The sequence below is a fragment of the Bubalus bubalis genome, chromosome 17 (genome assembly GCF_019923935.1).
Source record: "Bubalus bubalis isolate 160015118507 breed Murrah chromosome 17, NDDB_SH_1, whole genome shotgun sequence".
Taxonomy (NCBI): domain Eukaryota; kingdom Metazoa; phylum Chordata; class Mammalia; order Artiodactyla; family Bovidae; genus Bubalus; species Bubalus bubalis.
The window spans coordinates 18,532,700-18,556,828 of record NC_059173.1 but is presented as its reverse complement, the minus strand read 5'-3'; the positions used below and the strand labels follow the sequence as shown (position 1 = coordinate 18,556,828).

The window sequence follows — 24,129 nt, the reverse complement described above, 5'->3', positions numbered from 1 at the left end:
CTGACCTCATTTTTTTGTTTTTGTTTGGTTAGTTTTTTATATACCTATCACTCACTTAACTCTAAACTTTCTGGTAGAACTGTACAATTTCTCTTAATATGGGATTATGGTCATCCACAGTAATCTAGTAATTATATTTCTTAAACCTTGGGACTAATTCTTTCTGGAGCCCCTCTCATTCTTCTGTTGCAGTGTAGGGAAATTAATTTCTAGGCTTGCTATACAATGGTAATCTCAGGCTTCACAGTTGTAATCCTGAAAATTTCTCTTACCACTCTTGTTTTGGATCTCCTGTTTGCCAAACCTCAAGTCTTCTCTTTCTTGGTTTATTTCCTTGTTATAATAGAGAATGTTCCTGAAAATAGGAACTTGGATAATACGTTTTTGTGAATCTTGCTTGTTTCAAATTGTCTTTATTCCGTCCTTATACGTGATCAATAATTTGACTAAATAATGAATTCTGGTTGAAAATCTTTTTCCCTGAGAAATTTGAAGGCATTATTCTATTGTCTTCTGGTATTCATTGGGCTTCCCTGGTGGCTCAGTGATAAAGAATTGCCTGCCAATGCAAGAGACTAAGAGACTCAGGTTTGATCCCTGTGTGGAGAAGATCCCCTGGAGGAGGGCATGGCAACCCACTCCAGTATTCTTGCCTGCAGAATCCCATGGACAGAAGAGACTGGGCGGCTACAGTTCAAAGGGTCCCAAAGTGTAGGACATAACTGAAGCAACTGAGTATGTGCACACTCGCTAGTATTCATTGTTGGTATCTGAGGCTGTTCTGATTCCCAGTCCTTTGATGTGATCTTTCATTGTTATTATTGCCATTTACCTCTTCTTGAAACTTTTAGAATCCTCTCTTTATCTCTAGTTTTCTAAATTTTTAAGATTGTATACTTAAGTAAGCTCTTTCTTTCATTGAACTGTGCATTCTGTTGGCTCTTCTAATTTAGAATCTTTTGTTCTTCAGTTTTGGAAAATTTTCTTGTATTATTTCTATCTTTTTTGTTTCTGTTGTCTTCTGGAACTCATTGGTTAGATTTGGGACCTTCTTGATTGATTCTTCAATGTTTATTTACTTTCAAAATGTTTATAATTTTTTAAAATTATGTTAAGAATAGTGAAAGTTTGTGTTTGTGTGTGCATGTTGTGTATGAAAGACATCCCTTATGGCTCAGACAGTGAAGAATTTGCCTGCCATGTGGGAGACCTGGGTTCTGTCCCTGGATTGGGAAGAGCCCCTGGAAGAGAGCATGGCAACCCACTCCAGTATTCTTGCCTGGAAAATCCCCATGGACAGAGGAGCCTCAGTTCAGTTCAGTGGTTCAGTCATGTCTGACTGTTTGCAACCCCGTGGACTGCAGCACTCCAGGCTTCCCTGTCCATCACCAACAAAACTTTGTGCACATCAGGACTCAGGAAAAAGGAGCAGTGACCCCACAAGAGACTGAGCCTGTGAGTGTCCAGCAGTCTCCGGCAGAGGCGTGGGTCAACAGTGGCCTGCTGTGAGGTCAGTGGCACCGAATACAACAGTCCTGGGAGCCTTGGGGCATGCTGGCATAACTCCTTTTGAAGGAGGACTGCCATTGCTGCCATTACCCCTACCATAGTTTGGCCTCAGGCCAAACTGCAGGGGGGAGAAGAGTCCTACCCATCAACAGAAAATTGGATTAAAGATTTACTGAGCATGGCCCCACCCATCAGAGCAAGGCCCAGATTCCCCCACAGTGAGTCCCTCCCATCAGGAAGCTTCCACCAGCCTCTTATCCTTATCCATCAGAGGGCAGACAGAATGAAAACCACAATCACAGAAAACTAACCAAACTGATCACATGGATCACAGCCTTGTCTCTCTCAATGAAACTATGAGCCAAGCCATGTAGGGACACCCAAGATGGATGGGTCATGGTAGAGAGTTCTGACAAAATGTGATCCACTGGAGAAGTGGCAAACTACTTCAGTATTCCTGCCTTGAGAACCCCACAAACAATATGAAATGGACAGGGACAGAGGAGCCTGGCGGGCTACAGTCCATGGGGTTGCAAATAGTTGGACACGCCTGAGTAACTAAGCACATACTTTTATTGCTCAGCTTAAAAAAAAACAACACTTTTGAGATTCCTTTTATGCCTCTACCTTATCCCTGCCTACAGCCTGAAGCAGGTATCTTCACTGCTCAGAGGAGTTCAGGGTTCCCATTCTCTGGGTAGAGGCAGCCATCTAGGGTTCCCACCGCTGTGGCCAGGCTTGACTGGGGCCATCATTCCAGAGCTGGGTAAGCTTCTGACCCTGTTTACTGCTTTCCTCCAAGCACACACTGTAAACAGTACTGACAGCTGGGGACAATCTAAGCAAAGGGACATTTAAATGTTTTGCCATTCCTTAATAAAAACACCCAGAAAAGAAAAGCAAGCAAGTATAACCTCCAGATAGAGAGGAACTTCTCATAGACACTTTGCAAACATCACACATCCTCTTTCTCACTGCAACACCTAGATTGTCTTCTGAGAAAGATCACAGATCTTGGTGAAATCTACTTAAGAATAAGAACAAGTGAAAAGATCTTTTTTCTTGTTTCTCACGGGAAAGGGGGGGAAAACCAATGTGGGAGCTGTCAAAGGGTCCTCAGAGCTTTCCTGACTGTCCCCATAGCAGGACTCTGGCCTGGCAGTCAGGAGACGGGGGTGAGGAGTTGGTGTGACTGTGGAAAAAACGCTTCCCTTCCTAGGTACCATCGGCACAGGGAGGTGACCCCAGCATTCCTCTGTAGAGGTTGGAATTAAACAGGAGTAGTAGGAGGTCTTGGAGAAGACAATGGCACCCCACTCCAGTGTTCTTGCCTGGAGAATCCCAGGGACAGGGGAGCCTGGTGGGCTGCCATCTATGGGGTCACACAGAGTCAGACACGACTGAAGCGACTTAGCAGCAGCAGCAGCAGCAGCAGCAGTAGGAGGTCTCAGAGAAGGCAATGGCACCCCACTCCAGTACTCTTGCCTAGAAAACCCCATGGACGGAGGAGCCTGGTGGGCTGCAGTCCACGGGGTTGCTAAAAGTCGGACACGACTGAGTGACTTCACTTTATCCCATCCAGTTTCCACCCCTCTCAGAGGTTACTCCCATCATGAGTTAGGTTTTTATCCTTCTGTGATTTTTATTTACTGTTTGACAACCCATTTGTATCCCTAAACAGTATATTATTTAGTTTCCCTAAGCAATACTACTAATGGGAGCATTCTCTGTTTATTCTGTAACTTGCTTTTTTGGCTCTACATTATTTCTTGAACCTATAATTGTTTATTTTGATTGTATATACTATATTGTATGAATATAAAACAATTAGTTATGGCATGTTTTCCTACTTTTTGGTATTGCAGGTTTCTATCAATATTATTGTGTATGTCTCCCTGTGACTATGAGCAAGGATTTTTGGAGGGTAGTGTTTCCTAACTTTTTTCACAACATGGCACTTAAAGTAAATAGTTACTGTTTAGCATACTGAGATCAAAGGACAAGGCTGCTTATAGCTGAGGATGACTGGCCTGGGAGTTCTTTATAATATCTTGACCAGCTGCTGCAGAGTCTAAGTTGATTAATATGTGGGCACACCTGTACTGTTTGTGCCACATGAGTGTCCTGGAGCACACCCCATTTAGGAAGACCTGCTCTGGAGCAGTGCTTCTCAGAGTGTGGTCTGAAGACCTGTTCTAGTACACAAACTGTTAGTTACTAATCCAGAACCATGTAAATTAGGAGGAAGCATTTAGGAACATCTAAATAGGAAGTCAAGAAACACCTGGAGTAACAGGCAAATTTGGCCGTGGAGTATGGAATGAAGCAGGGCAAAGGCTATTAAAGTTTTGCCAAGAGAACGTATTAGTCATAGCAAACACCCTCTTCCAACAACAAAAGACTCTACACATGGACATCTCTAGATGGCCAACACTGCAATCAGATTGATTATATACTTTTCATGCAGCCAAAGATGGAGAAGCTCTATACAGTCAGCAAAAACAAGACTGGGAGCTGACTGTGGCTCAGATCATGAACTCCTTATTGCCAAATTCAGACTTAGATTGAAGAAAGAGGGGAAAACCACTAGACCATTCAGGTATGGCCTAAATCAAATCTCTTATGATTATACAGTGGAAGTGAGAAATAGATTTAAGGGACTAGATTTGATAGACAGAGTGCCTGATGAACTATGGATGGAGGTTCGTGACATTGTACAGGAGACAGGGATCAAGACAATCCCCAAGAAAAAGAAATGCAAAAAAGCAGATGGCTGTCTGAGGAGGCCTTACAAATAGCTGTGAAAAGAAGAGAAGTGAAAAGCAAAGGAGAAAAGGAAAGATATAAGCATCTGAATGCAGAGTTCCCAAGAATAGCAAGGAGAGAGAAGAAAGCCTTCTTCGGCTATCAATGCAAAGAAATAGAGGAAAACAATGGGAAAGACTAGAGATCTCTTCAAAAAAATTAGAGATACCAAGGGAACATTTCATGCAAAGATGGGCTTGATAAAGGACAGAAATGGTATGCACCTAACAGAAGCAGAAGATATTAAGAAGAGATGGCAAGAATACACGGAAGAACTGTACAAAAAAGATCTTCACAACCCAGATGATCACAGTGGTGTGATCACTCACCTAGAGCCAGACATCCTGGAATGTGAAGTCAAGTGGACCTTAGGAAGCATCACTACAAACAAAGCTAGTGGAGGTGATGGAATTCCAGTTGAGCTATTTCAAATCCTAAAAGATGATGCTGTGAAAGTGCTACACTCAATATATCAGCAGATTTGGAAAACTCAGCAGTGGCCACAGGCCTGGAAAAGGTCAGTTTTCATTCCAATCCCAAAGAAAGGCAATGCCAAGGAATGCTCAACTACTGCACAATTGCACTCATCTCACACGCTAGTAAAGTAATGCTCAAATTTCTTCAAGCCAGGCTTCAGCAATTTGTGAACCGTGAACTTTGAGATATTCAAGCTGGTTTTAGAAAAGGCAGAGGAACCAGAGATCAAATTGCCAACATCCACTGGATCATTGAAAAAGCAAGAGAGTTCCAGAAAAACATCTATTTCTGCTTTATTGACTATGCTTTATTGACACAGCGTTTGACTGTGTGGATCACAATAAACTGGAAAATTCTGAAAGAGATGGGAATACCAGACCACCTGACCTGCCTCTTGAGAAACCTATATCCAGGTCAGGAAGCAACAGTTAGAACTGAACATGGAACAACAGACTGCTTCCAAATAGGTAAAGGAGTACGTCAAGGCTGTATATTGTCATCTTGCTTATTTAACTTATATGCAGGGTACATCATGAGAAACGCTGGGCTGGAAGAAGCACAAGCTGGAATCAAGATTGCAGGGAGAAATATCAATAACCTCAGATATGCAGATGACACCACCCTTATGGCAGAAAGTGAAAAAGAACTAAAGAGCCTCTTGATGAAAGTGAAAGAGGAGAGTGAAAAAGTTGGCTTAAAGCTCAACATTCAGAAAACTAAGATCATGGCATCCAGTCCCATCACTTCATGGCAAATAGGTGGGGAAACAGTGGAAGCAGTGGCTGACTTTATTTTTTTGGTTCCAAAATCACTGGAGGTGGTGACTGCAGCCATGAAATTAAAAGACGCTTACTCCTTGGAAGGAAAGTTATGACTAACCTAGACCACATATTAAAAAGCAGAGACATTACTTTGTCAACAAAGTTCTGTCTAGTCAAGGCTATGGATTTTCCAGTAGTCATGTATGGATGTGAGAGTTGGACGATAAAGAAAGCTGAGCACAAAAGAATTGATGGTTTTGAACTGTGGTGTTGGAGAAGACTCTTGAGAGTCTCTTGGACAGCAAGGAGATCCAACCAGTCCATCCTAAAGGAGATCAGTCCTGGGTGTTCATTGGAAGGACGGATGTTGAAGCTGAAACTCCAATACTTTGGCCACCTGATGTGAAGAGCTAACTCATTTGAAAAGACCCTGATGCTGGGAAAGATTGAAGGCAGGAGGAGAAGGGGATGACAGAAAATGAGGTGGTTGGATGACATCACTGACTCAATGGACATGAGTTTGGGTAAACTCCGGGAGTTGGTAATGGCCAGGGAGGCCTGGCGTGCTGCAATTCATGGGGTCGTAAAGAGTCGGACACAACTGAGCGACTGAACTGAACTGAACTGATAGATTTGATACTGTATAAACATTTTTATTATTTTATAAAAGTATGCAGTTTACAAACAATTAGAAAGTTTGAAAAACTGGTCAATTACCATAGATAAGTGTGAGAAACACTGCTGTTTATGGGAGTTGGTGGGGGACGGGAGGTACATGGTCAACCTTAGTAGCTATGCCCAGTTGACTTCCAAATTATGGTTCCAAATTTATATCCCTCACTGTCAGTGGTGTATAGGTGTTCTACTTCCTCCACATCTTCAACAACACTTAGTATGGAAGGGCTTTTTATTTCTACTAATCAGATGGGCATTATAATAGTATCTTACTATGGTTTTAATTTGCATCACTGATTATAAATGAGGTCAGACATCTTTTAATATGCTTATTGGCCACTTTGGGTTTTCTTTTCTATGAAGTGACTATTCAAGTATTTCATCCATTTTTCTATTGGGTTATTTGCCTTTCTCTCATTGATTTGTGGGTTTAATTTATGTATTTTTGGATATAAATTCTTTATTGGATTAACATGTTACAAATATATTCTTCCCAACTTGTAGCTTATATTCTTAATCTCTTAATATATATTTTGATAAACAGAAGTTCTCAATTTTAGCAAAGTCAAGTTTATCAACATCCATTTTCAATGTGTGTGTGTTTTGTTTCAGAAATCCTTTCCTATCTCAATAATCATAGTGATATTGTCCTATATTCTAGATTTTTAGTTCTCATTTTCACATTTAAGTCTATATAATCCAGTTGGTATTGATTTTTATACATTATGAAGTAAGGGCTCCATTAACTGAGCATTTTATTCTTTTCTTAAATTGAAGCATAGTTGTTAGTTTCAGTGTTAATTTATTGTATAGCAGAATGATTCAGTTACACATATATTTTCAGATTCTTTTCCATTATAGGTTATTACAAGATATACTCAATATATCCCTGTGCTATAGTAAATCCTTGTTATTTATCTGACCCTGACTACTTTTCCCCTAGGTAGTTTGTCCAGTGAATGTCAAATAACCAATCAGCATAGAGCACATTGAGTAATCAGTAGGTTTGTTCTTTCACAAAACATTTATAGCTTTTAGCTTTTAAAAATAGTTCCAGAGCACAGCAAGACAGAGAAAGGGACGATTGGCCTAGATAATACAGAGGATAGCAGATGAACAGGATTGATTTCATTTTGGGCGCTTTGCCCAGGACACTTTTAATAGAACATATAGTTACTCTGAGGATTCTGAATTTGTGGTTGTGTCAGACTTACACATTTATTCTTTTAAAGGAAAAATTGCAAGTTATTAGATTCTAGGTACCTTGGTCTGACTTAAATTTTTTAAAACAGTTTCTGTAATCCAGCCATTGATAATTTTGCTGTGTGTGGGCTAGATTCCTTGATATTAAAACTAACTCAATCATGGATAGAGAAATATTTTGAACTTCCTTCTTCTAAATCACAATGTGTTCGTCATTTCTTTCAAAGTTTAAGTCATTTAAAAAGATGTCTAAACAATGAATTAGCGGGTTATTTTTATGTGAAGAATTTTTAATCTTACTGGTTTTAAGGACTTTCTTTGTATATTCAGGAATCAATCAAGTCTTTAAGGAAAAAGAAAAACAAAAAACCTTAATTTTAGAAATGTTCTCCTTCCTGTTTTGCTACCTTATAGTTTATTGGGTTGGCCAGAAAGTTTGTTTGGATTTTTCCATAACATCCTAGAGAAAAACCCAAACTAACTTTTTGACCAACCCAAGAGAATTACTGACCTTAGATTTAGCCTATTTTTAGGAGGTAAAATACCACATGGTAATAGAGTTTGCATTAAATAGTGGCTTTGAATGAATTTTCCTTTTTTTCTGTTTTCTAAAGCTTCAGTAATAACATTCATTTACCTTTATTACTTATAAAATTATTTATTACCCCCCTAATTATCCTTATAAAGAACTGGGCATTACAAAGGTTAAGAGTATTAAAGAATTTTCACATTGTAGGTAATATGGAGGTTTACTTTTGTTTTGAAGTGATGCATTTAAGTATAATCGGCCAGATTCTTACTATGAACATTTTTAAAAGAATGTAGTTAAAAGGTTGGAGCAGAAAAATTATTTTATGTAGTAAAAAAAAAATCTGAAAATTCTTAGTACTAATGGTGCATAAGAGAAAGTGATTTTTAAAAGTATTCTGTTCTGTTTTAGAAATACCAGAAAATTTTTGCATTTGTCTCTTATATTGAGCAATACTTTTAATGAGCCAGTGCCTCAGGACCTTTACACCTGCTGTTTCTACTACTTGGAATGCTCTTCCCTGCTTCTTTCTCCTTTCTCTAACATACTCCTGCTACTTCAGTCTTGCTTAAATTATTTTAGAGAAATTTGTCATAACTCACCTCTCTAAAATTCTAACTGCCCCCCCCCCACCTTTTCTACCTTGGTCCCAACCCAGGTTAAACTCCTGTTATTTATTTTCAGGGCCCCTTCACTGTTTCATAATGTTCATTGTGGTTGTGAACATCAGTTCAGTGTTTATTTTCCCCACTATTTCTTAAGCTTGTTAAGGGCGGGATGCGTATCTTGTTTAGAGTTGTATTCTCAGTGTCTGCCCAGTGCCTATGTAATAGTTAATAAGTAGTACTTGATAAATAAATTCCTTTAAATATTCATTTCATGTGCTTTTCTGAACTCTAGTTGGTATTGTTTAACAATGGAGTCTTTCCATTAGAGTAGTTACAATTATTAGTAGGTCAACAGCTGAATTAAGCAACTATGAGTTCCCACTAATTTGGAGTATTTTTAGCTTTTGAACATTTGGGATGAGTTTCAGATGCTTCTTAGGGTATATGGTCACAGTACCTTTCTTAAATGATAAATGGTAACTGCAAATGTTGACTGTTCTGCTTGGTTATATTAATCCCAGTAGATCCAGGGTCACCAAAATAGTACAATGCATAAGAGATAAAACGATAAGACCATAGCCAGAATTGGTCTTCCACTTTTTTCTTCTTTTTCTTTTTAACCTGTTTAACTTTTATAGGATTGAAGTTGCTGTTTTCCAAATCCTTATTGTAAAGCTCACAATGAATAGCTTTTATATAAGGATTTCCAGTATTTAATGGGTCCAAAAAATCAAAATGTACACAAAGTATTTTAATTAAGCAGTTAGTCTTTCCAACTTTTTAATAAAACTAAGTTATTGTTCTGTATTTGTGACATGCATGTTGGACAGTAGAAAAGAAAATGTTTGTAATACGTTGAGGTTATATATAATATTTAGCAACTACTTTTCTACTTATTAAACTACACATTGTGTTCTTTTGCAGTTCAAGCGATATGTCAGTAAACTTCGAAGCAAAAGTACAGTTTTCAAAAAGAAGCATCAAATAATAGCTGAATTTAAAGCTGAATTTGGTCTCTTGCAGAGGACAGAAGAACTTCTTAAGCAACGTCATGAAAATATTCAACATCAACTGGTAATACAAAATTATATTGGGGTTCTAAAAGTACAAATGCTTAGAAGTTTATAAGTTGTAGTTTCATACTGAAGTCATTGTTTTTATTAGAAAAACCATAAAATTATTCATTTTTTCTGATTAATTATAGAAGTGACCTTTAAGCTGATTCATGTACTTTACTGTAGCAATGAGTGCTTTTTTATGTGTGCTGGACTTTGGGATAATTAATAGATGTTGAATTGCAAGTAGCTTTTTCTTTTGGATAGCTAACTAATATAACAAAAATAATCATACCAGGAGATTGACTGTAACTTATTTATTTATCATGGCCTACTAGTCAGAAATCTAAGCAGCCACTTCCGTGGAGCTATAGAAAGATATATTCAGGGAAGATTCTATATGGAAGTTTGCCTGCAGGCTTGGTTCCCTATATGTTTGTGCCTTGGTTGTCAAAAAAAGTTCAACCCAGAGAAATCTGTCTAGCAACAAAGCTGTTCTTGTTGTGGGTGCCACTTTCTCTGAGTTTTCTTGATTTGGCTTTTTTTTTTTTTCCCTTTCACCCATGTGGAAATTACATCATCATATGATGTTGGCTTGCATGCATGCATGCTAACTTGCTTCAGTCATATCTGACTCTTTGCGACCCCATGGACTATAGCCCACCAGGCTTGCTGTCCATGGGATCCTCCAGGCAAGAATATTGAAGTGGGTTGGATGTTGGCTTACCAGCTAGCAATAATCTGTTAGAGGTTAATGAAATTTCAATCAGTTGTGGTTAGCTGGCAATATGAACTTTTCTGTCTCATGCTGTTGAATATTGTTTGGTTCTAGGGAACTAAAGATTGAACATTTACAAACATCAAACAGGTTCTAACAACAGTAACTTTTAAAATTGATATGTAGCAACTGCATTATTGCTCACTTCAAAATACTTTCTAATTTTCATTGTGATTTCTTTGACCTATGGTTACTGCTTAAAACCAAACATTTGGGGATTTTATAGTTACCTTTCTGTTATTGATTTCTAGTTTATTTCTGCTATGACCAAAGAACATACTCTGTGATTTCAGTTCTTTGAAAAATTTGAATGTTGCATTATGGCCTAGCATGTGGTCTATCTTGATCATTGTTCCATGCACAGTTGAGAAAAATATATATTATGTTGAGGATGGTGTTCCATATATGTCAATTCAGTCCAGTATGTTAACCATGATGCTCAAATCTTCTGTGTTTCTATTGACATTTTCATCTGCTTGTCCCATCAATTATTGAGAAAGATGTTTTACAATATCTATGCTCTTTCTCTTTTTAGTTCCATCAGTTTTTGCTGTACATCTTTCCTTAAGCTTCTTAGAAGCACAGCCGGAGAAGGGAATACTTGGTACAAGTGATTTTCTGAGGGAGGGAGTACCTTCAGAAGAAAGGGAATGAGGGAAACAAGTGGGGCAGTAGAAAAAAGCCAAACAAGGGTGTATTTTTTAATTTTATTTTTAATTGGAGGATAATTGTTTTACAATACTGTGTTGGTTTCTGCCATACATCAACATGAATCAGCCATAGGTATACATATGAAGGGTGTATTCTTGACTGAAAACAGCTTCATTTTGATCCTGTGAGGAAGATTTGGGCACAGATTGTACCATGGAGTTGATTCCACCTTGAGGCAAGGGGTCTGGCCTTTTATACTCCCATATCAGTCAGTCATCAGCTGTGGTAGGGTGATGAAGCCTAGATGAGGCAGCTCCCATTGGGCAAAGGGCATGTTCTAAAGAAGGGGCAACTGTGAGGCATTAGCAATCAGCACTCATAGCAGCTTGCAGATAAGGTCTGAGTGGTGCACCAACAACATCCTCTATAACCCATCCCTTGCACTGAGATCTGCTTGTTTATCATGTTAAAGTCGCTCCATCCTGGTATTTCTTCTATAGGATTACAGTTGGTCAAAATTTCTAGGAAAATTTAAGAGAGTTTGTGGGACAAATTAAAACTCTCTTTGCTGCATTTGGTCCCAAAGACATAACTAATATTCAGTATCTCCTTTCTCTACCATCCATCCTAGATTCCCCACACGTTTAGCTAGTACTTCCAGTGGTCTAGATGACGTACTTGGTGGGATGACTCAGTCCCTCATTCCTCAGAGCTATGAGATTCTAGTAACAATGCCCTTCTCAGATTGTGGTTGCTAAACCTACCCATTTACTGGTAAAACTGGGTAGGAGAGTACCAAGATATGCCATAATGGATCACATGAATGCCAAGTATATTCCTATCTGTCCCCCATTATATAGCACATCAGTATAGCCTTAAGGTATCCTGCCAATAAATCACTCCTTCTTTTGCCCACTGGTCTTTGGGCATGAGGAGCCCATGCGACAGGATGGTGGCCAGAGGATTAAGTTTAGAGGGCCTGTCAGTGTGCCTTCTGGTAAAAGCAAGTCCATCTGGAAATTAGAACATTTATACTCACAGAGCCTAAAGTTGTGCCCCTTCTGTTGTGGGCATTCTCTAGTGGCTATATACATGTGATGAAGAGATCTTCACATTTAGTGTAAATTCTTATAGCTCGGTCCACATGCCTTCTCCCCAGACCTCCTTGTCCTAGTCATTCAGTCTTGCTCTCTTGTTTCCTCCAGGCCCCTGACCAACAGGCTAAGCCATTTGTCACTGCCCAGAGGATACAAGATAATCTGGGGTTTTAAGATTCTCAAGTGAATCTATCCAGTTATCCCCCTTTCAGACTCAGCACACATTCTCTTCCCTATCACAGCCCTGACTTTGACATGGGATATATTCAGCCTTCTGTGAAGTTTTGCCAGGATTAAGTCCTGTCCCTTGTTTTCAGCTTTCTCTGCTCTGTAGCCATAGGAAATGAGGGTTTCTTTAAACCTTCTAAGGAAGTTCTCTGACCTTATTGCTTTGCATTAAATCACTGATTAATGGATTTGAGCCTGTCAGTTGAGCTTAGCAACAGCCACCCTGATTCCATAGTCTTAGAGTGACTATTTATTTATGCTTCTCAAATACCAGCAACATTTTGTTGTTGTTGTTGTTTTTTTAATTTTATTTTATTTTTAAATTTTACATAATTGTATTAGTTTTGCCAAATATCAAAATAAATCCGCCACAGGTATACATGTGTTCCCCATCCTGAACCCTCCTCCCTCCTCCCTCCCCACATCATCCCCCTAGGTCGTCCCAGTGCACCAGCCCAAGCATCCAGTATCGTGCATCGAACCTGGACCGGCAACTCGTTTCATACATGATATTTTACATGTTTCAATGCCATTCTCCCAAATCTTCCCACCCTCTCCCTCTCCCACAGAGTCCATAAGACTGTTCTATACATCCGTGTCTCTTTTGCTGTCTCGTACACAGGGTTATTGTTACCATCTGTCTAAATTCCATATATATGCGTTAGTATACTGTATTGGTGTTTTTCTTTCTGGCTTACTTCACTCTGTATAATAGGCTCCAGTTTCATCCACCTCATTAGAACTGATTCAAATGTATTCTTTTTAATGGCTGAGTAATACTCCATTGTGTATATGTACCATAGCTTTCTTATCCATTCATCTGCTGATGGACATCTAGGTTGCTTCCATGTCCTGGCTATTATAAACAGTGCTGCGATGAACATTGGGGTACACGTGTCTCTTTCCCTTCTGGTTTCCTCAGTGTGTATGCCCAGCAGTGGGATTACTGGATCATAAGGCAGTTCTATTTCCAGTTTTTTAAGGAATCTCCACACTGTTCTCCATAGTGGCTGTACTAGTTTGCATTCCCACCAACAGTGTAAGAGGGTTCCCTTTTCTCCACACCCTCTCCAGCATTTATTACTTGTAGACTTTTGGATCGCAGCCATTCTGACTGGTGTGAAATGGTACCTCATAGTGGTTTTGATTTGCATTTCTCTGATAATGAGTGATGTTGAGCATCTTTTCATGTGTTTGTTAGCCATCTGTATGTCTTCTTTGGAGAAATGTCTATTTAGTTCTTTGGCCCATTTTTTGATTGGGTCATTTATTTTTCTGGAGTTGAGCTGTAGGAGTTGCTTGTATATTCTCGAGATTAGTTGTTTGTCAGTTGCTTCATTTGTTATTATCTTCTCCCATTCTGAAGGCTGTCTTTTCACCTTGCTAACAGTTTCCTTTGACAACATTGCACCAGCTAGTACCTTCCTGTGATCGTTCAGGTCCTCCAAGAAGCATCATCCAGATTGGTTTAAATGTATAAGAGATTTATGAAGGAAGTATTTGTGAAGGGTAGAGGGAATTGGGCAGGAGGAGGCAGGGAAAGATGTTAGGCTCTAATGCAAGTCTGATATCTATGAAGGAAGAAGGAGGAAGGAAGATTGGGGATAGGATATAGGATATTTTAGGGACATTTTGGTTAGGAAGATGGGGACTTCCTGAGCCAGTCACCAGTAAGAGGAGTTCCCTGTCAAGAGGGAATGGGTTAGCTGCTGGTAACAGCCTGGGGGAAGCATGGCCTTGGTATGAACATGATGGTGGAGACAGAGGGCCAACAGTAATGGCTGTCATTCAGCTTTGTTCCTCTCAGCAAACTCTCTTTAAGGAGATTCAGGCAATCCATTGTCATGACCACTATAATCACTTCCACCTATTTTCTGCCCTAGTTGACAGGTCTTAACAATTGTACTGCTATAACATGTCCAAGACTAATATTACTCTACTTGCCCCCAGTCAGAGGGCCCTCTGCCTTGTTCATCCAGTGAGTGATCCAACCCTAGAAGCCAGGTTTGATCAGGTTCTCTAGAAGCAGAATCTGAAACAAGAATTCTTGTTCTTCTTCACATGATTATTTCAGTGAGTGCTCTTAGGAGAAAGGAAGTGAAGGAAACAGGATGAAGCAAAGAGGAAGAAGTAGATTCAGTTGGAGTCCAGTTTCATTCTGATTGCACAAGGAGCTCTGGGCATAAATTGCATCACAAAGTTGGTCTCATCTTTAGGCAAGAGGGCTGCCCCCTTTGGGCCCCTATGTCAGTCAGTCACTTGCTATGGATCCTCTTAACACTCAGGAGGTGGTGTGACACAGTTCCTGTTCAGCCAAGGGTACACTTTGAGGAAGGGACAACTGTAAACCATCAAAATACCAATTCTCACAAGATTTAGGGGCTGGGTACACTGACACAGTAAGCAGTTCAGGGCAGAGCAGCCACAGTATCCACTGCAGATATCCTGATATTAGTCCATGTGAATTTATTATAGTTACCTTCCTATTGGCAATGTTTGACGTGATAGACAACTCCCTCTTCCTGTAAAATTGTTCTTTACTTGTCTTCTAGCACACTACACTCTCCTTGTTTTTCCTTACTAACACTACTGTTCCTACTCCATGGCTGATTTCTTCCCACTTCTTCAAATCCTAGATGTCAGAGTCCCCCAGGCTTAGGCCTTGGATCTCTTCTCTGCCCTCAGTCCCTTGGTGATCTTATTCTCTTGTGGCTTTAAAGACATTGTCTGTGCAGACAACCTCACAAATTTGTATCTCCAGCCTAGATCGCTTCTCAAATTCCAATCTTGTGCATGTAACATCTTGAACTGTCTATTGGATTTCTACTAGAGAGTATAGATTTTTTTTAATACATCCAAACTTAAACTTCTGACCTTCACTACTCCCTCACCTGTCCTCCTGAGTCTTCCTCATCTCAACAAATAGCAAGTCCATTCTCTCAGTTCTTCAGGCCAAAACCCCCTGGAGTCATCTTTACCCCTCACTTTCCTTCACATCCTAACCTGTCATAATATCTTCTTGGAGGGACTTCCCTGGCAGTCCAGTGGTTGAGAATTCACCTGCCAGTGCAGGGAACTTGGATTCAATCCCTGGTGTGGGAACTAAGATCCCACATGCCACAGAGCAGCTAAGCCCGTGTGCCACAATTACGGAGTTCGAGCTCTAGAGCCTGCGAGCCACAACTACTGAGTCTTTGTGCTGCAGCTACTGAAGCCCACGTGCCATAGAGCCTGTGCTTCACAATAAGAGAAGCCCACATACCACAACTAGAGAGTAGCCCCGGCTTGCTGCAACTTATAGAAGCCCAAGCGCAGCAATGAAGACCCAGTGTAGCCAGGAATTATATTTTAAATGTGTACATATATATATATATATATACACACACACACACATATCTTGTTGGATCTGTCTTTAAAATATATACAGAACCACTTCTCATCACCTCTGTTGCCCCCATCTGCTTCATACTACCATCATCTCTAACTTGAATTATTGAAATTGTCTTCTGACTGATTTCTCTGCCCCTCCCCTTGTCCCTCTATAGTTTGAGCTCAGTCAGCATAGATGTTAAAGTTTTCACTTAAAAACTCCTTTACTCTGAACCTTCCAACAAGTCTCCCATTCTATTTAAAGTAAGTCCAAGCTCTTTCACTGGGCTAAAACACAACAATATAATTTATCATCAAAACTAGGACACTTTTCAGAATGCAAAGGACAATAAATGTAAACTGATACTGTCTCAGCTAACCAGCTAAGTCCTATATGATCCCTCCCCTATCTCCACCTCTGTTTTAAGCTCCCCTCCGTCTAGTTGTTTATTGAAAGGGCCAAGCATGCTCCTGTGCTGGGCTGTTCTCAGTAGTGTCCAAGGATTGTAGTCCCCCAGTCCCCAGGACTATGACCCCAAGGACTGTAATTCACCAGGCTCCTCTGTCTGTGGGATTTCCCAGGCAAGGATACTGGAGTAGATTGCCATTTCCTACTCCAGGGGATCTTCCCAACCCAGGGATTGAACCTATGTCTTCTGCATTGGTAGGCAGATTCTTTACCACTGTGCCACCTGGGAAGTCCCCAAGTACGTACCTACCTCATGTCTTTTGCACTTGTTGATCCCCTGGGTATCTCTATGACTTGCTCCCTCACTTCCTTCAGAGCTTCACTTAGGTGTCATCTGCTCAGGGAGACCTTATCTAACCACCTTGTTAAGATTCCAACCCTACTTTTCCCTCACACTGTATATACTTTAGTTGTTTACCTATTGCCCATTTGCTCTCACTAGAAGTTAGGTCTGTGAGGGAAGGGATTTTTTTCCCTGCAGTATATGTGGTACCTAGAACTGTGTTCTTGTTCAGTTTCTAAGTTGTGTCTTACTCATTGACTGCAGAACACCAGGCTTCCCTGTCCTTCACTTTCTCCCAAAGCTTCCTCAGGTTCATCTCCATTGAGTCAGTGATGCTATCTAACCATCCATTCTCTGCCACCCCCATCTCCTTTTGTCTTCAGTCTTTCCCAGCATCAGAGTCTTTTCTAATGAATCAGCTCTCTGTATCAGGTGGCTAAAGTATTAGAGCTTTAGTTTCAGCATCAGTCCTTCCAGTGAATATTCAAGGTTGATTTCCTTTAGGATTGACTGGTTTGATCTCCTTGCAGGCCAAGGACTCTTAAGAGTCTTCTCCAGCACCACAGTTCGAAAGCATCAATTCTTTGGCACTCAGCCTTCTTTACAGTCCAACCCTCACATTCATACATGACTACTGAAAAAAACCATAGCTTTGACTCTATCGACCTTTGTTGACAAAGTGATGTCTCTGCTTTTTCATTCGCTGCCTAGGTCTGTCATAGGTTTCCTTCCAAGGAGCAAGCACCTTTTAATTTTACGGCTACAGTCACCATCCACAGTGATTCAAGAGCATAAGAAAATAAAACCTGTCACTGCTTCTACTTTTTCCCCTTCTATTTGCCGAGAAGTGATGGGACCAGATGCCATGATCTGTGTTTTTTGAATGTTGAGTTTTAAGCCAGCTTTTTCCACTCTCCTCTTTTGCCCTCATCAAGAGACTGTTTAGTTCTTCTAAAGAACCTAGATCTGTACTTGGCACATTAATAAATACTATATCAGTGAGCAAATATGTACAGTTTTTCACTTGAGATCATTCATTCACCAAATATTTAATGAGTGCATCCTGTGTTTTAGCTTCTATGCCAAGTACATAGCATTACACTGAAGTCTAAAATTATAATTACTTCCTATGCCCCTGAAGATGCAATAGTAAAATTTAGTATAAGTTTATAAAATATAAAGGAATATAATTATTGTTGAAGTCAATGAAGATTGTTGACTAAATTCCTTTATTTTACTTACAACTTTATTGTTATGTATTAAATCTATATACTTCTTATGGAATCATCAAGGTTAGACATCAATTTTGTGGACTCTTGTTTTTTACGCCTATTTTTATTCTTTACTTTCAGCAAACTATTGAGGAGAAAAGGGGTATATCTGGATATAGTTATACCCAAGAAGAACTAGAACGAGTGTCTGCTCTGAAGAGTGAAGTTGATGAAATGAAAGGACGAACACTGGATGACATGTCTGAAATGGTGATTACACAGGCTTTGTTTTACACATAGGCTCGATGGCAGATATTTCTGTGTTTGTTCTGTTTTTCAGTGCAACATTCATTTCTGTGTATTGTTTCATTATATTCTTTCATCTGTCTTTATCACTCTCTTAAATTTTTCCATTCTTAGGAGGTTGTTCAATTTGTAATACTTTACATGTTTTGTGGTTTTTGAAGTGTGTAAAAGTTACATAGCATTAAAGAAATATTTAAGATAAAAAATAAGTTTCCCAAATTATACTACTTAACTTAATACAGTTATTTCATTTTTGTGTATGTCCTTAGTTTCTTTCCATGTTTAGGACTGCTATTTAACCAGAATGCACAGGTAGAGCTTCATCAGACTTTAAAATGTTGAAATCTATCATTATTTATTGGTAAATAGCTGCTGCCCCAAACTCTCAGAGTACCTACCTCCACCTGTCTTGTCCACATTGTTCCCAGAGCCCTCTGGATTTCACAACATTCTAACTCCTAAAAAGATTAACATTTTGCACAGCAGATGCCTCCAAGACCTGATTCATCTCTACGGCTGGTGTCCATTGTGATTGGTCATTGCTATACCTTGTGGGTTATTAAGTAGTTTGACTATCACTTCATCCATGTTTATGTGCATTTTATATAACCTACATAATTTACATACTTTTTAAACTTAATACAGAGTTGTATATTAGCAACTTTGTAATTTGTTTTATCCTTCAGCTAGATTATATTCTCCCATAATGATTTGCAGTCTTAATAATTGACATTTTGAATAGTTAAATCATATTCTGTCTTACTGAGAAGTCAGTACTAATTAAATGACTTCCCTTTGGTTGGTGTTGAAATAATTTATAGTTTTATTCACTTATATTAATACTTCAGTAAATGTCTTCGTACATATGGTATTTTTGTTCTTTTGAATTCTTTTCTTAGATGTCATATATTTTGTTTAAATGGCAGGTAAAAAAACTGAATTCCCTGGTATCTGAAAAGAAGTCAGCTCTAGCTCCAATTATAAAAGAACTACGACAATTGCGTCAGAAATGCCAAGTAAGATAATTTAGTTCTGTGATACTTTTAATACTCTCTCTTGTTCAAATGTATTAGTTAAAATCCTAGATATTTTACTTGGATAATTCCTGGCAAACAAATCATTATTTTTATATGATTCTGTGAAAGAGAATAATAATGTGACCATCAATGGTTTTTGTTTAATTTATGTTTGTTTTGTCATAAATTTTTGTGCTGGGGAGAGAAGGAGAAGAACGAGTTTAAGCTAAAGTCAAAAGTGCAGCCAAATGAGATTTGTGCTTTAAATAATGTTCATGTCAGAGCTATAAATATGAAGTCACATTCTTCAGTGGCCAGGTGAAAGTTCAGAGTGTGCCAACAAGTGGTGACAAGTTAATGTTAGATTAATGAACTTGCTTTGCTGGGGAGCAGGATGGGGGGCAAATCATGATAACTTATGCTTAAGTGATGAAATACAGTTACTTGGAAGCTAATTCTAGACACTGCTTTAAAGATAAACTGTAAGAAGGTAAATGCCCAGATTGGGTGGCCTTCACCATTTGACATTAACAATTGTTATTTTATCATTCTCCATGTAGTAATTTTAGGTTTGAATGTGAGCAGTACTGCATGTGCCTAAGGATAAACTATAAAACTCTTCATAAATGCTATCCATAAGAGACAAGAGAAGCACAGTAAGAGATCACATGGACCTTGAAATCAGATAGACATTGTTTCCTTTTTTTATAGAAAATGCCGTGGAGTCTGAGACAGGTTTCAGTTCAGTTCAGTTGTTCAGTTGTGTCCAACTCCTTGCAATCCCGTGGACTGCAGCACACCAGGCCTCCCTGTCCATCACCAACTCCTGGAGTCTACTCAAACTTGTGTCCATTGAGTCAGTGATGCCATCCAACCATTTCATCCTCTGTCGTCCCGTTCTCCTCCCACTTTCAATCTTTCCCAGCATCAGGGTCTTTTCTAACGAGTCAGTTCTTTGCATCAGGTGGCCCAAGTATTGCAGTTTCAGCTTCAGCATCAGTCCTTCCAATGAATATTCAGGACTGATTTCCTTTAGGATGGACTGGTTGGATCTCCTTGGAGTCTAAGGGACTCTGAGGAGTCTTCTCCAACACCACAGTTCAAAAGCATTAATTCTTCGGTGCTCAGCTTTCTTTACAGTCCCACTCTCAGGTTGGTGACAGGTTTAGTGACTTGTCCAAATAGCAGAGGAAATGAGAGAGTTGGAGCTTCACTCTAGCATCTCTAGCATATTTTACATCTTCTGCTTATTTCATTGTACACTCCTGCCGTCACAAGAGAAATGGAAGAGAAAAGTCCCAGTCCTCAGGGCTTCATACTATAATAGGAGAGGTGGAACAAACACAAAAGAAATTAGGAAAAACAAAAGATAACCCAACTTAAGAACAGTATAGAAAAAATATAATCAGAATCATATTCCTAACTGATGAGGAAATGGGAAGGAAATGAAGGAAATGAGGAAATAAAATGATTGTCAGGAAGAAAATTTTCAGAAAGGAGATTTTTAAAAAAAATTGTAGATTGAAGATATCAAGAATTATTTTCATGGGTATATTCTAGTAATTGATTTTCTTAGTGCTTTTCTTGTGCCAGCAACTTGCAGATTGAAAGTGAAAGTCACTTAGTCATGTCCAACACTTTGCATGCAACCCCATGGACTGTAGCCCACCACGATCCTCTGTCCATGGTATTCTTCAGGCCAGAATACTGGAGTGAGTAGCCGTTCCTGTCTCCAGGGGATCTTGCCAACCCAGGATCGAACCCAGGTCTCCCGAATTGCAGGCATATTATTTATTGTCTGAGCCACCAGGGAAACCCAAAGGGAACAGTTATATGTATTTCTAGTGATGATAAAATTTCTTTATAATAGTATTAATAAAATATAGTAAAAAGAAATGTTTGTAAAGACTGTGGCTCAGATCATGAACTTCTTATTGCCAAATTCAGACTTAAATCGAAGAAAGTGGGGAAAACCACTAGATCATTCAGGTATGATCTAAACCAAATTCCTTATGATTATACAGTGGAAGTGAGAAATAGATTTAAGGGACTAGATCTGATAGACAGAGTGCCTGATGAACTATGGACGGAGATTCATGACATTGTACAGGAGACAGGGATTAAGACCATCCCCATTGAAAAGAAATGCAAAAAAGCAAAATAGCTGTCTGAGGAGGCCTTACAAATAGCTGTGAAAAGAAGAGAAGTGAAAAGTAAAGGAGAAAAGGAAAGATATAAGCATCTGAATGCAGAGTTCCAAAGAATAGCAAGGAGAGATAAGAAAGCCTTCCTCAGCAATCAATGCAAAGAAATAGAGGAAAACAACAGAAGGGAAAGACTAGAGATCTCTTCAAGAAAATTAGAGATACTAAGGAAACATTTCATGCAAAGATGGGCTCGATAAAGGACAGAAATGGTATGGACCTAACAGAAGCAGAAGATATTAAGAAAAGGTGGCAAGAATACACTGAAGAACTATACAAAAAAGAGCTTCATGACCCAGATAATCATGATGGTGTGATCACTCACCTAGAGCCAGACATCCTGGAGTGTGCAGTCAAGTGGGCCTTAGAAAGCTTCACTACGAACAAAGTTAGTGGAGGTGATGGAATTCCAGTTGAGCTATTTCAAACCCTGAAAGATGATGCTGTGAAAGTGCTGCACTCAATATGCCAGCAAATGTGGAAACCTCAGCGGTGGCCACAGGACTGGAAAAGGTCAGTTTTCATTCCAGTCCCAAAGAAAGGCAATGCCAAAGAATGCTCAAACTACCACACAATTGCAGTCATCTCACACGCTAGTAAAAAATGCTCAAAATTCTCCAAGCCAGGCTTTAGCAATATGTGAACCATGAACTTCCAGATATTCAAGCTGGTTTTAGAAAAGGCAGAGGAACCAGAGATCAAACTGCCAACATCCGCTGGATCATGGAAAAAGCAAGAGAGTTCCAGAAAAACATCTATTTCTGCTTTATTGACTATGCCAAAGCCTTTGACTCTGTGGATCACAATAACTGTGGAAAATTCTGAAAGAGATGGGAATACCAGACTACCTGACCTGCCTCTTGAGAAACCTATATGCAGGTCAGGAAGCAACAGTTAGAACTGAACATGGAACAACAGACTGCTTCCAAATAGGAAAAGGAGTATGTCAAGGCTGTATATTGTCACCCTGCTTATTTAACTTATATGCAGAGTACATCATGAGAAACACTGGGCTGGAAGAAGCACAAGCTGGAATCAAGATTGCCGGGAGAAATATCAATAACCTCAGATATGCAGATGACACCACCCTTATGGCAGAAAGTGACGAGGAACTAAAAAGCCTCTTGATGAAGGTGAAAGAGGAGAGTGAAAAAGTTGGCTTAAAGCTCAACATTCAGAAAACTAAGATCATGGCATCTGGTCCCATCACTTCATGGGAAATAGATGGGGAAGCAGTGGAAACAGTGTCAGACTTTATTTTGGGGGGCTCCCAAATCACCGCAGATGGTGATTGCAGCCATGAAATTAAAAGATGCTTACTCCTTGGAAGGAAAGTTATGACCAACCTAGACAGCATATTAAAAAGCAGAGACATTACTTTGCCAACAAAGGTTCAGGGTATGGTTTTTCCAGTAGTCATGTATATATGTGAAAGTTGAACTATAAAGAAAGCTGAGTTCTGAAGAATTGATGCTTTTGAACTGTGATGTTGGAGAAGATCTTGAGAGTCCCTTGGACTGCAATGAGATCCAACCAGTGTATCCTAAAGGAAATCAGTCCTAAATATTCATTGGAAGGACTGATGCTGAAGCTGAAACTGAAATACTTGGGCACCTGATGTGAAGAACTGACTCACTGGAAAAGACCCTGACGCTGGAAAGATTGAAGGCAGGAGGAGAAGGGGACAACAGTGGATGAGATGGTTGGATGGCATCACCGACTCAATGGCCATGATTCTGAGCAAGCTCCAGGAGTTGGTGATGGACAGGGAGGCCTGGCATGCTGCAGTCCATGGAGACACAAAGAGTCAGACATGACTAAGCAACTGAACTGAACTGAACTGAGGCAGTATGCCTGTAGTTCTTTCCTTAATTCCATTTACATTTTAAATAGGAAGAGTTATTGAAAGAGCATTTAGTGCATTAAAGGAAATGCTTCCTGGGTAGCTCAAATGGTCAAGAATTCGCCTGCAATGTGGGAGACCTGGGTTCAATTCCTGGATCAAGAGGATCCCCTGGAGAAGGGAGTGGCAACCCACTCCCATATTTCTTGCTTGGGAAATCCCACGGATAGAGAAGCCTCATGAGCTACAGTCCATGGGGTCACAAAGAGTTGGACACGACTGAGCAACTAACGCACACACACACAAAGGAAACGCACTGTTATGGAAATCCAAAGATCAAAACTATAGTCTGTCTGGAGCAGTTGGAGGTACTACTGCCTGAGCATTTGGGTTCAGGGAAGCTTCAGGGACTTTAGCGGGAGCTTGTGGATAGGATCAATGAATGTGATAGTAAGAGGGTTTCTCAGGTGGCGCAGCATTAAAGCATCTGCCTGCCAATGTAGGAGATGCGGGTTTGACCCCTAGTCAGAAAGATCCCCTGGAGAAGGAAATGGTAACCCACTCCAGTGTTCTTGCCTGAAAAACTCATGGACAGAGGAGCCTGGTGGACTACAGTCCAGGAGGTTGCAAAAGAGTCAGACACTACCTAGTGACTGAACAGCAGCAACAGCAGCAGCAGTGATAATAAGAGCATTTATCAAGTGCTTTCTGCCAGGCACTATTACGTTTTTCATTCAGGCCTCGTAACCACCTAGTTAGATAACCACCCTTTACACAAAGGAGCAAAAAAGCACACAGGGTAAAGAACTTGCCCAAGATTACACGGCTGGTACATAGCAGAGCAAAGTTCTAAAGAAGGGGAACCCTCTTACACTGTTGGTGGGAATGCAAACTAGTACAGCCACTATGGAGAACAGTGTGGAGATTCCTTAAAAAACTGGAAATAGAACTGCCATATGACCCAGCAACCCCACTACTGGGAATACACACTGAGGAAACCAGAATCAAAAGAGACACATGTACCCCAGTGTTCATCGCAGCACTGTTTATAA

General features: G+C 39.8%; 1 protein-coding gene across 1 annotated transcript in view; it reads left to right on the top strand.

Moving 5' to 3' along the window:
• The window catches only part of IFT81 (intraflagellar transport 81), a 96,002-nt gene that overhangs the window by 51,575 nt on the left and 20,298 nt on the right, over window positions 1–24,129 (top strand). The window contains exons 12-14 of the mRNA XM_044930206.1: window positions 9,492–9,641; window positions 17,850–17,978; window positions 18,941–19,030. Of these exons, the coding sequence (XP_044786141.1) occupies window positions 9,492–9,641; window positions 17,850–17,978; window positions 18,941–19,030 (369 nt within the window). The remainder of the gene's footprint in view (window positions 1–9,491; window positions 9,642–17,849; window positions 17,979–18,940; window positions 19,031–24,129) is intronic.